General features: G+C 35.9%; 1 protein-coding gene across 19 annotated transcripts in view; it reads left to right on the top strand.

The window, feature by feature from the left end:
• LOC143249158 (alpha-1,3-mannosyl-glycoprotein 2-beta-N-acetylglucosaminyltransferase-like) overlaps positions 1-13,553 on the top strand; it is a 101,684-nt gene extending 88,131 nt beyond the window's left edge. For 17 of the 19 annotated variants that reach the window (XM_076498585.1, XM_076498591.1, XM_076498589.1 and 14 more), the window contains 2 exons: positions 7,660-7,830; positions 9,702-13,553. In XM_076498585.1, coding sequence (XP_076354700.1) covers positions 7,660-7,830; positions 9,702-9,815 — 285 coding nt within the window. In that variant the 3' untranslated portion in view covers positions 9,816-13,553. Of the gene's footprint in view, positions 1-6,261; positions 7,621-7,659; positions 7,831-9,701 lie in introns of those variants that run through there. The other 2 variants (XR_013027608.1, XM_076498594.1) reach the window with 2 other exon arrangements.
• The last annotated feature ends 7,551 nt before the right edge of the window (positions 13,554-21,104 follow it).

Raw genomic sequence — 21,104 nt, 5'->3', positions numbered from 1 at the left:
GATCTATGTGGACATGTACATGTGAACACTTTTAATCTCATTTTCTTTGAGATTTACATGAAATAAGTATTACAAAGGGATAAAATACCAATTCTGAAATATTTTTAATTAAAAAAAGTTCAACAGAGTTAGAATTATCATAGTTGATGAGTTACAGTTATTGAAAATCCTGAATTTGCATTGTAAAGTTCACAATCTCAAAGCATATTTTTTAGATAAAGTGTATGATCTCCCACCACTTTTTACTTGTTATTATTTCTGTTTACTTTCACTAATTTGTTTCAGTTACTAATATTGTCTTTTAGATGATAAATAAAACTTGTAAAATGTGTTTGAAAACAAATATATATTTTACTCTCTTGTCAATTAATCTGTTTTCAAGAGTTTTTCATGAATAATTAGTTGTCTCTGGATGTGATTTCTTAAAATTATAACTTCCATTTACACGTACTGAATTAATTAAATATATGTATTCCATAACCTTATATTGTCTGTGGTGTCTTAGTGAAATTGAACTAAGCCTATGTGGTATTTGAACTGTTTCTTTAGTAATAGAAATTGCTGGCTCAGAGCTTTCAAAGCCTTGATTAGTTATCAAGTTATGGGATAAAATTTGTTTAAACTTTATTTATATATGTTTAAAAATCATTTTCTTATTTCAGCATTAAGTCACCAGGAAGTTGTATTATACTATATCCTCTGTAATGTTTTACCTGTGTGAAAAATCATTATATGCATTAGTAAAAATTGAACAGTAAAAGAAAAAGTACTTGTCATTCACCCCTCGGTGTGGATTCCTGTACGTGGTGAGGGGACCTCCCAGGGAAGGTTCTGTTCTATCTGCTTACCTTCTCTGGGATCTAAACATCCACCCACGTGTTTGCCGTGCGTGGCGACCCGTGAAGGGGAGGAGAGGATCCTGGTGGTTGAGGGGTCCAACCCTAACACACCACTTTGGCCTCGAATTCCTGTAGACGGGCGGCCTTTGGGTGGCCCCCCTTGAGTCAATCGGCTGGTCCACTTGGGCTAGAGTCAACCAAGTACCAGTGTTGGAAGTTCTCAACGGGTGTTGTGGACATTGTGCCTGATGCTGGTGTTTGGGTATAGTGCTCACGAAACCCTGGCGTTGCTGCATTGTCCTTGCGTGACTTTGTAGTGCGTCCCCTCGTAGGGCTCCATGGTGGGTGGGGTCAGTGGGTACCGAAATTTTTCCTTTTTCCTATGGACCCTCTAAAAATTTAAATAAAATTGTAAAAAAACAGTCAATGGGTAGCGACCACGTCTTGAATGCTCAGAACAGCAATCTTCAACATCAGTAACACACGTACCTCATTTTCTTATATTACATTCTCTTTCGGAAAAACCTTTAGGGCAAATGTCCCCTTTTTTTTATTCAAAAGGGACTAGAGGGACTTGCTGGCTCTCCAAAATCAGTAAAGAAACTTCGATCTGGTGACATATTGGTTGAAACATCCACATCCCAACACAGTGAACCCCTCTTGAATTCAAAGGCAATTGGGGATATACCTATTGAGGTTGCACCCCATGCTACCTTGAATTCTTCACAAGGAGTTATTGTCGAAAGGGATTTGAAGAACGTTCCCGAGTCAGAGATTCTCGCTGGTCTCTCCACTCAAGGAGTTTTCGCAGTGAGGCGCATCTCCACTCGCAAAGATGGAGTTACACTGCCAACAAATACCCTCGTTTTAACATTTACTTCACCAGGTGCACCTGCCACCATCAAGGCAGGTTATCTCATTTGCAGGGTTCGGCCATACATACCAAACCCTCTTCGATGTTTCCAATGTCAGAGATTCGGCCGCTCAAAGACATCTTGTCATGGTTCCCTGACATGTGCTCGTTGTGGAGGCAAGGACCACGATGCCTATGACTGTGACATGAATTCACATTGCGTAAAATGCAATGGTTCTCACCCCTCTTACTTTCATTCTTGCTCTAAATGGTTGGAGGAAAAAGAGGTGCAGCATTTGAAAACGACACATAACATTAGTTATCCTGAGGCTCGGAAATTGCTGTCCACAACTCCATCTCGGACATATGCTGCTGCACTTCATTCCACAACTACAGTGGGAGTGCAGACAGATCTCTCTGTGCCAAGAGAATCGTTTTCAAAACAAATGAAAAGCCTTTTGACCTTCGTGGTTAAAAAGGTTGATGAATCGACTTCCACACCCATCTCTGTTCCTCCCATACCTTCCAACAAACCTCAAGATCCACGTCCTTCAGTTTCAAATACAGGCATTTCTTCTGATACATCCTTTTCTCCCACCACGAGAGACAAAACAATTATTCATTCGCATCCTCAGTCACTGGATTCCCCTTCCAATAACAAAAACCTGCCTACCCGACTCAGAGCAGGATCCATGGAGGTTGATAGACCTCCTCCGACTAAAGACAGTAAAGAAAAAAGACGTGGTCGTAAACCGAAGGGTTCTCCAGCCACTTCACCTACCCCTTCTTAAAAATGGCCACCTCTTTACAATGGAACTGTTGAGGTTTACGTTCTAATCTGGATGATATCAAAACGCTGATTGCTTCCTACCATCCTGTTTGTCTTTCTTTACAAGAAACATTTCTCAAAACTGCTGATACTGTCTCCATTCGGCAGTTTTCTCTGTACAGAAATGACAGGTTGTGTGATGGTCGAGTACATGGAGGGGTGGCACTGTTGGTTGATCAACACGTGCCCACCCTGTCTTTGTCACTCAACACACCCTTGGAGGCTGTAGCCATCCGTGTTTCCTTGGGTCATACCATCACTGTTTGTTCTCCGTACCTGTCCCTGGAGAGACATATGATCAATCAGATCTTGATGCTCTCGTTGAACAATTGCCATCTCTATTTCTAATCCTAGGGGATTTTAATGGACATCATCCCCTCTGGGGAAGTGCTATTATTGATGGGAGGGGCCGATCTGTAGAGCGGATGCTCTCTGATCACAATCTTTCTCTTTTCAATACTGGTTCTTCCACTTACTTTCATGCACCTAGTCAGTCCTTTACTGCTATTGATCTCTCAATTTGCTCCCCTTCATTATTCTCCCATTTTTCATGGAGGGTTGACAGTAATCCACCAGGCAGTGATCATTTTTCGATCCGTTTGAGAGAGACTGGCCGTGGTCGATGCCACCCTATCCGCGTGCCCCGGTGGAAGCTGGATCAGGCAGACTGGTCCACTTTCACTGCTCTCGCAGAACTTGATCCTGCCATCGTAAATCAGCCATCAATAAACGACTGTGTAGCAGCGGTAACTGACTGTATACACATGCAGCTGCTCAGTGTATTCCTAAAACCTCGACACGTTTTCTACGATATCCTTGTCCGTGGTGGAATCCTGCTTGCCACTTAGCACGGAAGGCTCAAAAGCAGGCCTGTGATACTTTTCGTAGATATCCCACACTTTCAAACCGGGTTGCTTTCCAACGGGCCCGTGCACATGCTAGGTGGGTAAGACGTCAAAGTCAAAAAATCTTGGATTAAGTTCACAACCAGCATATCTTCTACCACCAGTTCGAAGATCATATGGGACAGGATTCGAAAGGTTAATGGACACTACAATTCTATCCCCCTCTCGATCTTACTCTCTGATGGTCAGGAGGTGACTGATGTTCGGAACATCGCTAACACTCTAGGTGAAAGCTTTTGCTGGGTATCTAGCACTTCTGCTTGTTCCTCCACCTTCCTGGCCATCAAGACTCGGGCAGAGTGATCACCTCTTTCCTTTCGAACTGACTGTTTCTTTGACTATAATTGTCCCTTTACCCTGGTGGAACTAAAAATGTCCCTTCATCGGTCTGCCAGTACGTCTGTTGGACCTGATGATATTCATTATGACATGCTGCACCATCTATCTCCTGCTTCTCTTGATGTCCTTCTGATTGTTTTCAACCGGATCTGGCAGGAGAATGTTTTTTCCTGATGCCTGGCACCAGGCTATTATTTTACCTTTCTCTAAGCCAGGGAAAGATCCCAAGATTCCTTCAAACTACCGTCCAATTGCTTTGACGAGCTGTCTCTGTAAGACATTAGAAAGGATGGTTAATGCTCATCTTGTTTGGTTCCTCGAATCAAACAACCTCCTCTCGCCCACCCAGTGTGTGTTCCGTCGACAGCACTCCACCACAGACCACCTAATTTGTCTTGAAACATCTATCAGAGAAGCCTTTCTCAACTGCCAACATCTTGTATCAATATTCTTTGACATAGAGAAGGCTTACGACACAACATGGAGGTATGGCGTTTTGCGAGACCTCCATACATATGAGTTACGTGGCCATCTATCCATGTTTATTAAAAATTTTTTAATGGACAGGAGATTCCAAGTACGTGTGGGTTCGACACTTTCCCCGTTCTTTTGTACAGGAACTTGGAATATCTCAAGGCTGTGTATTGAGTGTTACACTCTTCAGTATAAAGATAAATGCCATCACTGAACAACTCCCTCTCACTGTTGCGAATGGGCTGTATGTCGACGACTTTCACATCTCATGTCAGTCGTCAAACATGAGATATATTGAGCGGCAACTACAAACCGCCCTCAATTGTGTACGGAAGTGGACTCTGGCGAACGGCTTTAATTTCTCTCTCTCCAAAACTGTATGCATGCACTTTCGCCGTCGACGGGGTATTCACTCTGATCCTGAACTTCATATCAGTGAAGTTTTGCTGCCAGTGGTCCCGGAGACCTAGTTCTTGGGGCTTATCTTTGATCGTAAACTGACCTTTATACCACACTTAAAGCAGCTTCGGGTCAAATGCACAAGAGCACTGAACATCCTTCGTGTTCTCTCTTCTACCAGTTGGGGGGCAGATCGCTGTTCAATGTTAAAGGTATATCGTGCTCTTATTAGATCGAAACTCGATTATGGATCAATGGTCTATGGCTCTGCCAGACCCTCGGCCTCAAAGATGCTGGACCCCATTCATCACCAAGGACTTCGACTCTGCACTGGGGCTTTCTGTACCTCTCCAGTTCAAAGTATATACATTGAATCTCATGAACCTTCTCTACATCTTTACCGTTTGCAACTATCTTTACAATATACTTCGAAACTTCATTCCTTACGAAAGCATCCCACCAGGAAATGTGTTTTCCTTCCTCGGTGGGCAGTACTTTTTCAGAACAGACGATCTGTCATTGCTCCGTTTGGCCTTCGCATCCGGGCGCAATTGGATGAATTGGGTCTATCCTTGGATAACATTGCATATTCCACAGGTTGGCCCTTCCCACCATGGCTTATTACAGCCCCCAAGTGTCACCTTTCTTTCAGTCACCTAAAAAAGGCAGATACTCCAGATTGGAAGTACAGTCTTTTATTCAATGAATATCTTTCAAACAATCATTCAGTTCCCATTTATACAGATGGTTCCAAATCAGGTAATTCAGTGGGCTCTGCTATGGTTTTCTATGGGTCAGTAGTTGCGGGCAGAATCCCTTCTACAGCTTCTGTGTTCACTGCTGAACTGTATGCCATATCTCTTGCTCTGGATCATATTGCAGCTGAGCAGTACTCTAACTGCACTATTTATACTGATTCGCTTAGTTCTATACTTGCCTTGGAATCGCTACACGTTAGCTCACATCCTATTCTCGCTGATATTCGAAACCGACTGGCCCATTTCTCATTAGCAGCTACTTCAATCCAGTTTTTCTGGATACCAGGCCATGTTGGTATTCACGGGAAGGAGTTTGCAGACATGGCAGCTAAATATGTCTGCTTCAGCACCATCACTCCTATGTCTATTCCGTACATGGACTATGGTGTTGTCTTCAAGGCTCGGATCCGTGACAGCTGGCAGTCCACTTGGAGTGAGCAACGCGACAACAAACTTTTTTAAATCAAACCCAAAATTGGACTTTGGCCATCTAGCTTCCGTAAAGTTCGGAAGGAGGAAGTTGTTCTCACTAGGCTACGCATTGGTCACAGTTTTTTAACTCATCATTTTCTTTTATCTGGAACTGTTGCACCAATGTGTAGTTTGTGTAACACTCAAATCACTATCAGCCACGTTTTACTTACTTGCCATTGTTACAATTCTCAATGACGGCAATATTTCAAACATATTTTTTCCCAGGGTCAGTCTGTAAAATTGGTAACATTGGACAGAGTTATTGGTGATGGTGACTCTGTCCACCTTGATAATGTTTTTAATTTTTTAATGGTCATTAATCTTTTTAATCTCATTTAAGTGTTGCATATTTATTCATTACACCTTTTTAATTGTGGTTTCTTTTTTACAGTTTTAATCTCTCTCCTTCAATTTGACATTGGACAATGGCCAGAACATTAAATAACTCGACACCAGGACTGGAAAGGCCAACTTCAGGTGACTAACGCTACTGTTTGAACTACTCGTTAGTCGTCCTGGCGAGTTGTTATTATACTTTTGCTGCATATCATTTCACACTTTTACTACTTAACTTTTTCGTACTGGCCATATTGACTCATAACCGGAACCAGGACTGGAAAGACCAACTTCAGGTGACTGACGGTGGTTTTTATACTTACCTGTTAGTCTTCCTGGCGGGTTATGATCATTATCATTCTGCTACAGGTAGTCCTTTACAACTTTGTTGACTGGATGTCAACATTGGTTTTTATGCCATTTTCTGTTTTAATTGCCATTTTGCTTTTATCTTCAATTACTTTTACAAATTTTACTCCATTTACTTGACTTTTATCTTTTTACTGGACATATGGCTACTCATTATTACGATTTTGCGGAGTGTCTTTTAAAACTTTTATTCTTTTACATTTTGATAATAGCTGCTACGATACATAACCCGGAACCAGGACTGGAAAGGCCAACTTCAGGTGATTGACGGTGGTTCTTGAACTTACCTGTTAGTCTTCCTGGTGGGTTATGATCATTACCAGTTTGCTAGAGTAAATATTTTACAACTTTGAAGACTGGATGTCACCATTGGTTTTTACACCATTTTCTGTTTTAATTGCTGTTTTGTTTTTACCTTCATTTACTTTTACAAATTCTATTCCATTTACTTGACTTTATCTTTTTACTGGACATATGGCTACTCATTGTTACAATTTTGCTATGTATCTTTGAAAACTTCTATTCTTTTACATTTTGATACTGGTTGCTATGACACATAACCCGGAACCAGGACTGGAAAGACCAACTTCAGGTGACTGACGGTGGTTCTTGAACTTACCTGTTAGTCTTCCTGGCGGGTTATGATCATTACTTTTTTGCTAGAGTAAATACCTTACAACTTCTTATACTCTGCCTTCTATCTTCACATTGTAGACTAGGTGTCAACATTGGTTTTATACTTTTTTGTTTTACCTTCATTTCCATTTATGTCTATTACTACATTTTTTTTCTTTTTTCTTTTTACATTTTTATCGAATGTCTGGTGCAGATAGCCTCGCTGCTTTGTGCCATAAAACACTTAATCAATCAATCAATCAACTTGTCATTCGATAACTTTACTAGCTGATGTAATCATTCAACACGTGGAAGACATGGGGCTTCCAGGGGTTTACAGGAGGTTAGTTCCAGTGGTTTACCAGATATAAGTAAATACACTTACAGATTTTTGTCCAATAATGGTTTAAGATGTGACTATTTCAAAATTAAAATCTCTTGTTCTTCTCTTGTTGTGTTCTTTATATAGGACAATTATGATGTGGAATTTGTAAAATTGGTTTATGGGACTCCTGCAGTAACAGTTCAACAGCTAACAAAAGGATCTTTGAGCCATTTTAATCCAGTGAGAGTTACTTATACCTCTAAAGATACATTCAAAAAAGCAGCCAAGGCTCTAGGGATCATGGATGATTTCAAAGTAAGCAACAAAATCTTCTTGTTATTTTACTCCATTGGCAAAAGTATTTTAAACTGAGAATTCAGAAATGGTATTAGGTACAAGAGAGTAACAAGAGTAACTTGTTTGTTTCTAAAGTGAGTCAGTGTTGTATAGCTTTCTGAATACATTAGTTAGAATACAAAAAAAAGGAATAAAAATATGTGAGGCATTTAATTTCTTAGTATATACATATATATTTAATATATTTATATATTTATATTGAGTAAGTGTACCAAGTTGCAAACTTACTTTTGCTTTGTTACTTTTCAATCATAACTACTGTAATGACAGTTTGTACAATGAATTATTGTATTTAAAAACTCTGCTACAGTAGATTTATTGACATTAAGAGGATGTTTTGTACCATTGGAGGTGTTTTAAGAATAAAGAAGTATTTATGATACATTAAAAAGATAGTGTTTCACCTGCTGTGACATTGTGTATAGTGCATTTTGCCACTGCCATACACAACTCCGATTACTAGCATTTCAACTTAGACTTCAGTTTGGTAACCCAATTGGCCTGTTAAGGGCTGGTCTGAAGCACATATTTTGTTGGAGTGGCTTAGGATGTTGGAATATACTATCATAAGTTATTTTTTGCTTAAACATGTTTGGTTGAATAAATTTTAGAATATTTTTGAGATCTTATTGTGGTGGTTTTCATACTCATAAAATGAAAATTCCTAAGTATCCAAAATAATTGTTTCTTTGCATCTGTTACCTTTTTTGTAGCTAAAAATGCATTTAATAATCTAAACTACAAATATGTATAGAGCAGTGGAAAGAATCTTTTTTAAACACTTTCTTAAACTTAAAATGATGCATGCAGTAGAACTTGTTGATGAGAGTAATAATAGTGTAGACTGTATAAAACAAGGAAGAATTTATGCACAAACTGGGAAGAATATGGGGTATAAACTGTGTAACAACTAAAAATATTTCTTCCACAGATTTTGGCACAATAAGAAAACAGTGTAGGGATTTTAAATGTGCTAAATATTTTGCTGCATAGCTAAACCAGAGGAATGTCATGTGATACAAATTTTTAACAGTGGTCATGGTGTTTTCACACACCCTTTGACCATAAAACTTAGGCAATATATATAATCCTCTTATAGTATTGATAAGCTATTCTACACATTTTCAAAGGTTCAAGGACCTTTATAATGATTGTATGAATCTATGGCATAAACAACTGTCATGAAGAAAATGTGTAATGTAGACTTGCCATTATTGAAAAGACAACCTTTATGATATTGGAACAGATGTTTGATACAATCTTCTGTAATAGCTTGAATATTTTGCTATATTCTTTGTAACATTTGAAACAGTATTGGTTAAATGATACAGAAAAGTATAGCAAATTTGTTATAGTGCTTAATTTTTAATTTTTACAAGCTTACAAAATATCAATTACATACTTGAACAGTTTTCTCAGATTTTTATTAGAGAATTTGTAGTAGTTAGATGCGTGCAAATGTGTCACATCTTCAAACTAAAATTATTTATTTTATATGGACCATTCAATGATGGGAATAATAATTTCATACACCTTATAAGTTTGGAAAATTTATTTGCTATAAAACTTTATTACAGTTAGGCCTACATGTAACTCTAACCTGGTGATATTGAGAAATATGCATTATATTACTTTGTTGACTGTTTCACTGAGTCCATTATTATATTAACTCCCTCAATGGAATTTAATCAACTTTAGTAATATTCTGTTAAAGGTCGTCAAAAAGTGTGCAGTGTCTGGACTATTCCTATTAAACCTTTTGCTTATGTTTAGTTTTGTTTTTCTTTATGCATATATAACAAGTAATGTGACTGCTTCATTTTTTACAGTCTGGAGTGCCTCGAACAGGATATCGAGGGGTAGTAAGTTTTTTATATAAAGGACGCTGGGTGTACCTTGCCCCTACAGCAGACTGGAAAGGATATGATTCAACATGGATCTAGCAAGAATTCCTGAACTTTGATATCAAGCTCTTGTGTTTGAAGCTTTAAAAGGCCTTGCTTTTATTTGCACTAAGAAAATTGTTTCATAAGAATTTATTTTGAACGGAACACTGAAGAGTTACCTGTAAGTTTTAACTTAAATAGATCTTCACCTGAATCATTCTGCAAAGACAAATGTTAAGGCCAAATGAGTGCCTTGGCAAAATGGATTAAACTGCTTGAAGCTACCAAACCCATAACAAACTTCACAACTTCTGGTGAATACGTTTACTGTGATTGAAGTTAAGACTGGCTTGAACATAAAGCAGTGAAAGTAATCCTTTAAAGGTCTGTGTGTACAAGTTTTCAGATCATGATGTGAATACAAATATTTAACTGAAAATACATTTATGACTTGAATTCTTATGTATGCATTATTTTTAATTCATGAGTTTTAGATCCTTGTGCTGGGACACATGACAGGCACAACAACAATGATTAAACATGAACTTGATTACTTAATGTTAGGATCCAGGATATTCTGGTTGAGCTTGGTAGAAAATCAGCATCTGAACAGTGGTATGAGCTCAGGGCAGCTTACTTGCACCTTTTTAAATTTTAATCATAGCTACTAACAATTTTAAACCAAGGAGGAAATTCTTCATTGCAATCTTTAAATGTTGTGCCTGTTAAAGCATCCAGAACAGAGACAATAAACTCGCACAAAATAAAATTCACTTGGACTATAAAGTTATTTAATTAAAAGTTTGTGTGTGTTTTGACTTTCATCAATTCCAAATGATTTGTAAAATGTAGGTTTGTTTCTTTCAAAAAATGCCATCTGTGATGATCTACTAAAAGCATGGTTAAACAAAATTTTTATTTGGTTGTTTAGTCACCTGTCTTGTGACATTATAGGTTAGTTTAGAACCATCTTTCTCAACATTATATCTATTGTGATGTTGGGTTATAATAATAGATTCTGAGTAAGCATGTTTAATAACCAATCAGTTTTGTTTTTTATTTATAATTTATATGTATACACTGATGAAATTAAAAGACATCATTTGAACACTTTCATAGACTGGGGAGAGATCATTATATATCATAGCCTGTTTACTTTAACATACATTAATAATTTCAAAACCTTAGAGGGAATTTTTTTTAAACTGAACCTTTTTCAACAAAATATTTCTAGACTTTATTCTCTTGAAACACTTTATTCAACAAAACCAAAGTTTTCTTTTGTTTATCGCTGTTTTCGGGAAAATCATCTCAGGTATGTAATGATAGTTGTCACAGTAATGTAGCTTATTACATCTAATACTTGGTTAGAAAATAAGTATTCCATTTTTGACTTAATATAAAAAAGATTGGATGCTTAACTTGTATAAGCATGACTTAAAGTCACAAAAGGAAGAATAGTAAGGACCGAGCCAATTCTGAACTTACTGAGAAACTAAACTGTTTTCAGTTATTTTCATGCTGTTGAGAAGTTAAGTGCACTGTGTAACTTTTCATTTAATGAATCCATTTTTTTTTATTTCCTGGCTTTAGAAAGTATTTCTTTTATTGTAAACTTCTTACTATTTTATAGAAATGTAGGTCAATGGAAATTATTTTTGAGGACTAGAACCATCTAGCTTTTTATTCTTAATTTACCATTGTTTTGTTGCTGTTTGCTTGATGTGCAGCTTCTGTACTGAATGAAACTGTTTATATCAATAAGCACCAGTTCATTTTTATGAGAGATGTTTTTAATTTGAGAAAACTGAGTGAGGTGTATACCAAAGAGTTTTTTTGAATCTGTAGTTAAAAAGTTGTATGTTTTAACATAGTGAACATTTTTTAGCTTTTAAGACTTAAAAAGGAAGAGGAATTTTATTTAGTTATTTTAAAATTGGAAATTTATTCTAGCATATTACTCTCTCTCTGTGTGTGTGGGTGTGTGTGTGAAGGTATATTTTAAACATTCAATAATCTGATCTTAAAAAGTCATATTCAGGTTAGTTTGTAATGAAGTTTTATTACTCTTAGGTAATTACTTTTATTTAAGATTTTAGTGATAAAGAATGTACAATGTTATTTTTAATGATTTAGTATGTTAGAAGTTGAAAAATACTTTAAGGGGTAACTTGGGTAGATTATTTGAATTGTTTGAAATATACTAATAGTTAACTCATACACATAATCTACTGTCATCTGATTGTGCTTTGTTTAGACAAAGCATTAATTGTGTTTTCGTTAAACTTGATCTTCAAATATGATTGCCCCCCAGTGGCAAAGCAGAATGTCTGCAGATTTACAACAGTAGAAACTGGGTTTCCATACCAATTTTGCACAGAGCACAGGTAATCCATTTTTGTGCTTAACTACAAACCAAACCAGTCAAATATGATTTGCAACTCAATAGAAGAGGTGATAAAACAAGTTTTTTAAACCATAAAATATTAGGATATAGCATTTCAACTTAACGGTTAAACTGTCATTATAACCTGAACTTAAACTTCTGTATAATATTATTTGTAATGTATGTTGATAAATCAAAACCACTTGCATCAGACTTGATGAAGTTAATTTTGTTGACATTTAATATTGATCTAACAAATTATATATAATGTCAGCAGTTCAAAAATCGATCCATATTTATTAAAATCATATTTCTATTTCATTTAACCGTTTGTATATGGTACCTTTAAGAAATGTAATATTACAAAAGTTCCTGTATTATCAGAGCTTCAAGTTATGTTTAACGATACTGCCAGCACAGTTTTCATTACTAAACAATGTATTAGTTTTAATAAGATTTATACAGTTAAACTCAAACTCCATCAAAACAGAAGTTTATTCATTCCACTGTATTAGCAGTAAATATTTTGCATATACATAGTCATGTACAAAAAATGCTTTGTTTATTGACATTCTAAAAAATGTATTTATCGTGTATGTGACTATACACAATTATAGAATTAAATAAGAAACAATTTCAGAAGAACAAGCATGCTGTTGAAATTGGTCTGTTTTATCCAACTACAAATATTGCTTGCAAAGCCATAATATCTTATTTATTTTGTTCAACTTGTTGTGTGTGTTAAAATGTAAGGTTACTCATAGATAGTTCTTTTTCATGTGTGCCAAAGTCAAAGAGATTTGTGAAATAATTCTTATAATTTTTTTTTCAGCAATAAATGAAACCTTTCATCATTATTTGTGTATAACAAATCTGAAGTAAATGCTTATATAGATTTATTGTCACCACATGTATTAGGTTGCTTACCTACAATGTGTTGAATGGTATCAAGAGGTTATTAGATGATGTAGTGCTAGAAAGTTTTTTAATCAAATTGTTTAAGAATCATGATGACGTTTAGAACACTCCTAGAAAATTATTTTAGTTTGTGGTTGATTTTACAAATTTATTTGATTTGACCGATCTTAAAAACTTCATTTTAAACTTTGCACAATTAAGATCGTTGGCATGCTTGTTGGTATCGTAAGGATCATACAGCAATAAAACAGGTAACTTTGTACTTACTGCTACAATAAGAGAAACAGGTTATTGTATCCTTATTTGTTAAACTTCTCTTCATTTCTGTAGAAAGGAAACAATAAAAAGTTGGTGTATAAAATCGTTTTTAAGTGACGCAAGAAAGTGTGGTGTGTAGTATAAGAATTTTTGTACTAGGTAATTTCTGCCACCTTGTGTATGCCTGATCCCTATAGTTTGTGTTTTCAGAGTGAATAAATACCATACCACGATTTCTGTTGTCTTTTCAGTTGAGCAAAACGTACAGTAAGTAATAAGTTCAAATACGGATGTTCAAATTGCATACATAGCCCTGCATGGCCCAAGAGTTGGCTGTGGATGGTGATGACTAGCTGCCTACCCTCTAGTCTTACACTGCGAAATTAGATACGGCTAGTGCAGATAGCCCTCGTGTAGCTTTGCGCGAAATTAAAAACAAACCGAATGGCATACCTCGCAAAACGTATATGATTCAGAATACTGAAAAAAAATTTATCAACATATAATAAAAATCCTCTTTACATTTGTGGGTATCCTATAACTTAACTCTCAACTGGTAGGGTAAAATATTTGTATTGTAAGTGGTAGGATGGGTAAACATTACCCATATTTAATACATTTGAAAAATATCTATAATACAATGGAGTCAAAATGTCCCACAGACGATTACAATAGTAAGAAACAACTGCAACAACACATCTGCTCTGCTTAACACTCGAGAATTCTCTGAGGACAGAGTGCAGAAAATGTAAGATAGAGAGCAGCACTGGCGGAGTTGGAATATCGACATGAAAAGAAAAAAATCCACGGGAACCATCCTCACTCCACCCTTCTAGTTGAGAGTCAATAACATTGTTTTTTTCGATTTTAGAACATTGTTATTCATTATATAAAACTTTTTTTGTGTGTGGTATTATTTTATAGTTGATTCCCAGCGGTAGACAGCAGTCAGCTTAACTTGGCTTTTCGTAAAATCAGAAAAACAATAATTGTTTCAGCGTGTATAGTGCATTATATTATATATGCAGTTAATTATTTAAAACAACTGTATAAACGGATATTTAACAAGTTACAATATTAAAAATTATTTTAAACGAGTTTTTTTCAATTTGTGAAGTTTTAATTTGTAAGTGTTGTAATCGAATATCCGGGCAATCTCCATTTAGTAATGATATAAATCATTTGTATAAATTAACTTTCGTTTATTCATCAAAATATATCTTTTATTTCTGAACGTTTGCAAATAAACATTCCGAAGATTAAATTTAAGCATACGTACGATTTTAATTGAAGTTACAATCCGTTTTCAATTAGAAGTTGTTATCAGTATAATTATAAGTAAGCAAATGTTCTTGACAGGTATAAACAAGTTTAAAGCATTCAGTGAATTACGGCTTCCAATATTTCAGACAAAACTGGCTGGATTAGATAAAGTTAGAAGCAATCCTTGATGTATATGGTCTGGAGTTTTATCTGTTGTGATTACTTCAAATGATCTCATTTTGTTCCTAGAGAGTATGTGCTATTTCTTAATTGCTTATGGCCATTATTCCCTTCAAACTTTGCTTTTGTGACCTGGATAATGAAATTTAGAAATTAACTTGTTTTCTGTGTAAAAACAGGCAAATTTGCGCATTTTCGTTTAAAAAGGTCTGAATAAAACAACATGAATCAATATTTACATGTATTTATACTAAAGTTGTACAAAAATGTTTAGAAATTAGCAGTTTTTTTTAGCTTTGCGACTGTAATGTAAATCACTTTCACGTATCAGCCCCCAAATATAGTTTCTCATCATGTTTTCGTTATACGCTCCTTGGTAGCGGCATTCAAAGTCCAGTGTATCTTGGTGGAAGCGCTCGCCTTGCTCCTCTGAATATGCTCCCATGTTCTCCTTGAAATTACCAAGATGAGCATCAATGATGTGGACTTTCAGGGACATCCTGCAGTCCATTTTATCGTAGTCCAAAGCCTCAACCAGCTCCAAATAATTTTCGGCTTTGTGGTTGTCGAAGAAGCCACAAAACACTGTGACATAGTTGCCCCAAGCTTTTTTCCCTCCTTCTGAACTTCTTGGTGAATTCTCTGCGCTCCAGGATCTTCTTTATTTGTGGTCCAATGAAGACACTAGCTTTGGCCTTTGCCCAGGCAGCTTAGGGAAGAAGACTCAAAGGTACTTGAAGGCTGTAGACCACTTATCAAGAGCTGTGACAAATTGTTTCATAAGACCCAAATTTATGTGCAATGGTGAAAACACCACCTTCTGGAGGCTCACACTTGACATTGTGCCTCCCACAGAAAACTCAGTCCGTTGTGGTCAGTGCTTCCTGTTGTAGTGCGCTGCGAGTCCCTGCTGTCCCAAAGGCAAATAAAACAGGAAAACTTGGTAACGCCTCTACAACATTGTAGAAGTTCGAGAAAATTCTCTATCAGCTACTCAGCACTGATTCTACCCGGAATGTTCTGGAAAATGGATATAGTTGAAATTTCATTAGCCAGGTCACAAAAGCAAAGTGTGAAAAGAAAAAGTGATCTTTTTATTTTATTTATTTTAGGCATAAGCAATTGAGAAATAACACTTTCTGCACAGGAACAAGGAAAAAGTAAACATTTTGTTACATAGTGTTATTAATGCGTGTAGTATAAAGAACAGGTTTCAAGTATGTTGCATTTTAAACTAATGTTTACTAACGTATTTCGTTAACTATTTTCACGCTTTTTTAGATAATCATACTATCATGTCAGGTAGCAAACGTCCACTTTGGTTCTTTATGTAGTTTAATGAATTTTATTTTGAAAACATTATCCAAAATTATACAACCAGGGTAAAGTTAATTGTAAAGCTCATCATGTTTCATATTTTTTAAGTTTCCCCAAATGTGTCTTTAATCTTTCGTGTCTCCGTGATGTTAGCTTTATAAGTATTTCTGTAATGTTTTTTTAGAAAACAACTGGTTATTTTAATTAGGTTCACAATTTTAAAAAAACAAACAAAACTGGACTAATGTAGTACGAGACAAGATATTCGTAGAAATGTTTAAAGGGAAAGAAGTAGAATGTTATGTCCTCTCGTTATATTTAAAAATAGCGAATAATTATATATATAATTAAATTTAATCAATCAAAACGTCTGAAAAATATAAAATGCGTAGATTAGGTACATTGTTTACCGTTTGCGTGTAAGACAAATTTCGTTACAGTGTAAGTTATTAAATCCAAATTAACTAAAAATAGTAACGCCTTGCCAGAGTATGTAGAAAGTGTTAAAAGGAAAAAACGTCTGAAGAGAGCATTTTTAGAAACCGAATTCTTAACGTGCAGCAGATAGCCCTCGAGTAGCTTTGTGCGAATTTAAAAAACAAACAAACTTAACGTGCAGAGGCATTCTAATACAGTGTAGTATACACCTTGGCCTCAATAAATGCTGCTATTCTACAAGGGAGAGCTCTCAACTAGGTTCTGACAGGTGTCTAATACAGTTTCACTTCACTGCTGTTTTAAAAGTTGTGTTAGTTAATGAAGATTGGGAGGCTCTGTTACAAGTCTTTAGAGAAAAAAAAAAACGAATAATTATGGTGGTAAAAGTAGAAGAATTGGAATTAAAAGTTTGTTTTCCCTCTTCCTCCCTTCCATCCCATACAGAAGCTCCGGGTTTTGCTTGATGGGCTTTACTGGTTTTGGAATTTCGCCTAAAGCTACACGATGCCTAACTGCACTAGCCCCCACACCCCAAAAGATATTTAGTGATGAAAGGCTAGAGAGAAGGGCAGCTAGTCATCAGCGACTTTTAGGTTATTCTTTTTACCAACGAATAGTCATATTTTATCGCTTTCACAGCTTTAATTGTCAAACGCACTGTTTTTATTTCACAGAACAAAAATAATATTTATTCCCATCTAAAATCATGCATCCTAGAAAAACATGTAAACGAAAGTGAATAAAGCAGAAAGACTTGAGATAAAACTAAAGAAACAGATCGAAACTAAGAAAAGAGCAAAATAAATTTAAACTTTCTTATTTTAACAATATATCGGACAAAACAAAGAACAAAATTCAGAGCTGCTTTTCAGGCCGTCTGAACACCTTGTTTTTAAAATTGGAACTCATTCAAAAACGATGTCACTTATTTTTATTCTATGACCATAAATTATTTTGCAAAGAGACGAAACTTTTTTGTTTGTTTGTAATTAAGCACAAATCTACACAATGGGTTATTTGTGGGTATCGAAGCCCAATTTCTACCATTGCCGCTGTACCACTGGGGTCTTGAAACTGGTCAAATATTTTCGAATGAATGTAAATAATAGTAAAACAAATCAATCTATGAGAAAGAGAACATGTTAGCGGTGTTTCTTAACATGTTGGTATATGGAATTACAGTTAGAACTCTTGACAGATTTTGACACTCGTGGTGGGCAGAGCATAGATAGGCCATTCTGTAGTTATCTGTTTAGTTACGACCAAACAGAAAATTATAGAATGATATTTTAGGACATTCGTTGTTTTCAGATTAAAGAAAAGTTATAACTGTATGCATAACTTATGTAGCGTACGTTTAAAAGGAAAGTAAAAGTCAATCATTGTTAATATATTTTTAATCTATATAAACATAATAGATTATGTCTGTTGTATGTTCACGTAACTACCTCGCAGGGTGTGAATGGATCTTCACCAAAACTGGTATGGAGGTTCAATGAGTCCATGGAAATATACATACAAATTTACAGTTTTGCGGTTTTTATGGGCGTTTTTACCACTACTTCGCCCTTTGTTGATGTATCTTCACCGAATTTAACGTGAAGGTTTGTTGGCTTCATTCGAAGATGTAAGTTTACGACTTCATATTTTGTGTTTTACAGTTGCTGTGGGCGTTTTATACTATTGCTTATGGAAACAATGTAAGAGAGGCAACTTTCCACGTCCTAAGATAACCTTTTATTATTCATGAATTTACAAAACTTCTGTTCAAGGGATAGGTACTTCAGCTAGTTTTCTGTATAGAATTTGTCATTCAAGGAGCTGTATTTTCCGACACCTGCTGAGTATTTATTAACAAACACATTTTTTTTATTTCAGAGTATTATATTAAAAATAAAAAATATAGATTTTCACTCAGACGTCATCATATTTAAACATGCCCAACCCTACGAAACTTCTTCTGAGGTTCCCCGCCCATACAGCAGTAAGTTTACGGATTTACAACGCTAAAATCAGGGGCTCGATTCCCCTCGGTGGGCTCAGCAGATAGCCCGATGTGGCTTTGCTATAAGAAAACACACCTCTTCTGAGAGCCATTATGGTCTTCTGTCACACGCTAAAGTGTACTATGCTGTTTTTCGCGAATTGTCATTGAGTAATATTGTTCTTTCGAGTTAAGATCGAAATTTTCTTGTTTTAAAATATATTTGTGATCCTCGATGAGCCAGCGTTAGGTTTACGGAGTTACAACGCCAAGATCCGGAGTTTGGATCCCTGTGGTGCACCAGGCGAAGAAAGCTCTTTGTGTAGCTTGGCCTTGAAACAATTATATCAAATATATTTATTATTAACAATAGTTAGTTAGTTAGTTATCACCATTAGATTCCATCTAGGAACATAGGGCCGCAATCGCTTGCGGATTCTTCAACAAGTATTTAAGTGAGTAGGTTGTTAGCCCACTGCACCGAGCCGTCCCTAATTTAGCAGTGTAAGACTAGAGGGAAGGCAGCTAGTCATCACCATCCACCGCCAACTCTTGGGCTACTCTTTTACCAACGAATAGTGAGATTGACCGTAACATTATAACGCCCCCACGCCTGGGAGGGCGAGCATGTTTGGCGCGAACCCGCGACCCTCGGATTACGAGTCGCACGCCTTACGCGCTAGGCCATGCCAGGCCCATTATTAACAATAAAGCTGCACAATGGTATGTACCACAGCGACCAAACTTCGATTTTTATTGTTCTAAACCCTTAAACTTATGTGGCCCGTTATGGCCAGGTGGTTAGAGGGCTTGACTCGTAATCTGAGGGACGCGGGTTCAAATTCCCGTTATACCAAGCATGCTCGTCCATTCAGTCGTGGGGAGTTATAAATTATGAAAAATCCCACTATTCGTTAGAAAAAGACTAACCCAAGAGGTTGGCAGTCATGACTAGATACTTTATCTCTAGTCTTACACTGCTAAATTAGGGATATCTAGTGCAAATAGCCTTCGTATAGCTTTGCACAAAATTCAAAACAAAGATATATATATATACACACAATGGCGGAGAAAGATATTTGCATACAAATTCTAATAATGGCAGTTGAAACCACGAAATAGTTAAATTATTATTAATCTTTCAAATATGCTGTGAAAAATAAAAATCTTCTGAAATTAGTCCATTTTTAGTAGTTTAATTGAAACATGTAAACCTCATCAAACTAGCTTGTTTCACAATGTTTTTATCATTTAATCTTTTTTTCTGTTCTTGTTAGAGTGTTCATTATTTTTTTCTTGATTTCAGTAAATTCATTCTGTTTGCTCCTTGATAGGTTGATCAGTATTTTCTTAAAACTGCTTATAGATTAGCAAGTAATTATCACGCTTTTCGTCATGAATTAAAGAAAAGTAGAGATATGTGGGCCATTAGTAAGAGGTTTAGACAGTTATAAATGGGTAGTCCATAGGGAAGAGATCTGCAGTGAATAGATGATAGTATGAACATGTTGACAGGATAAATGTTAACACTAATAGCATGACTGGCGTTGAAAGTCACTTTAAGGTAAATGATTGTTCTCCAGTAAACGAATTAAAGTTGTTTCAGCCTTTGAACCATCTCTAGAGATACTTGAATACGCGGAGTCTGTACCTAAGCTAAACAATTTAAATTTGCTATAAAATAAAATAGTTACACGATTAGGAATCGTTAACGGCGATTTGTTTGAAAATGGTATTAATTAAACAAAAGGTTGTTTCTTTGTGTCATATATGTGTATACATCTGCATTTAGCAGTACATCTTCTGAAGCTAAAAAAGTTTAAATATCATATCATGGTGTAGGTTTAGTTTTAGAACTATTTGGAATTGCTGCATTTGCAAAGGTTTGTGTCATTATTGAACAATGTACCGCACGGATATTTTCGCTATTGTATTTCGAACGCTTCTCGTTCGTTACGAAACAAAATGTCATCCTCTCATCAATTAGTAGAGTTCATTAACTCACATTCACGCTACACGTCCGTTAGTAAACACAATAGTTTGCGGTGTTTTGTTACAGTTATCACTGAGCTTCCACAGTGGTACGCCGACCCATGAAAGAGATGTAAGGCCGAGTCATCTACAGAATTCGAATTGTCTATTTTTGTATATTCAAACGCTAAAAAACAGTCTCTAGGTCTCAGCTACTCGCATTCTTTAACAGTCTGCATTATTCTTTCTGAGGAATAAGTGAATATAAACTGAGTTGTTTTTTTTTACTTCCTGTTTTACAAAGGATTATGGAACAGCACCAGATAGAAATAGATTTTTCTGCTTACTGGATCGATCGTGCGCTTTATTGTTAAGGGAACATTAAACAATGTAAGGCTGCTGTTTCAAGACAGTTGGTGAATTCCTACCTTCGTAACAAAAATTGATTGTTTGCATTAATACAATGTAACTCGTTTGGTATCAAATTTGAGACATAAAATCATACGAACCATTAGCTTTGCCTAAAAGGCATTCAGTTTAGTACGAACATATTAAACTGATAAGGTATTAGTCATGATATTTTACGAGGTGAAACAAAATCTATTTCTGTTATTCATTAAAAAATAGAACA

The sequence above is a fragment of the Tachypleus tridentatus genome, chromosome 4 (genome assembly GCF_004210375.1).
Source record: "Tachypleus tridentatus isolate NWPU-2018 chromosome 4, ASM421037v1, whole genome shotgun sequence".
Classification (NCBI taxonomy): domain Eukaryota; kingdom Metazoa; phylum Arthropoda; class Merostomata; order Xiphosura; family Limulidae; genus Tachypleus; species Tachypleus tridentatus.
Note: the sequence above shows the minus strand (reverse complement) of the source record. Positions and strands in the feature narration are given on the sequence as shown.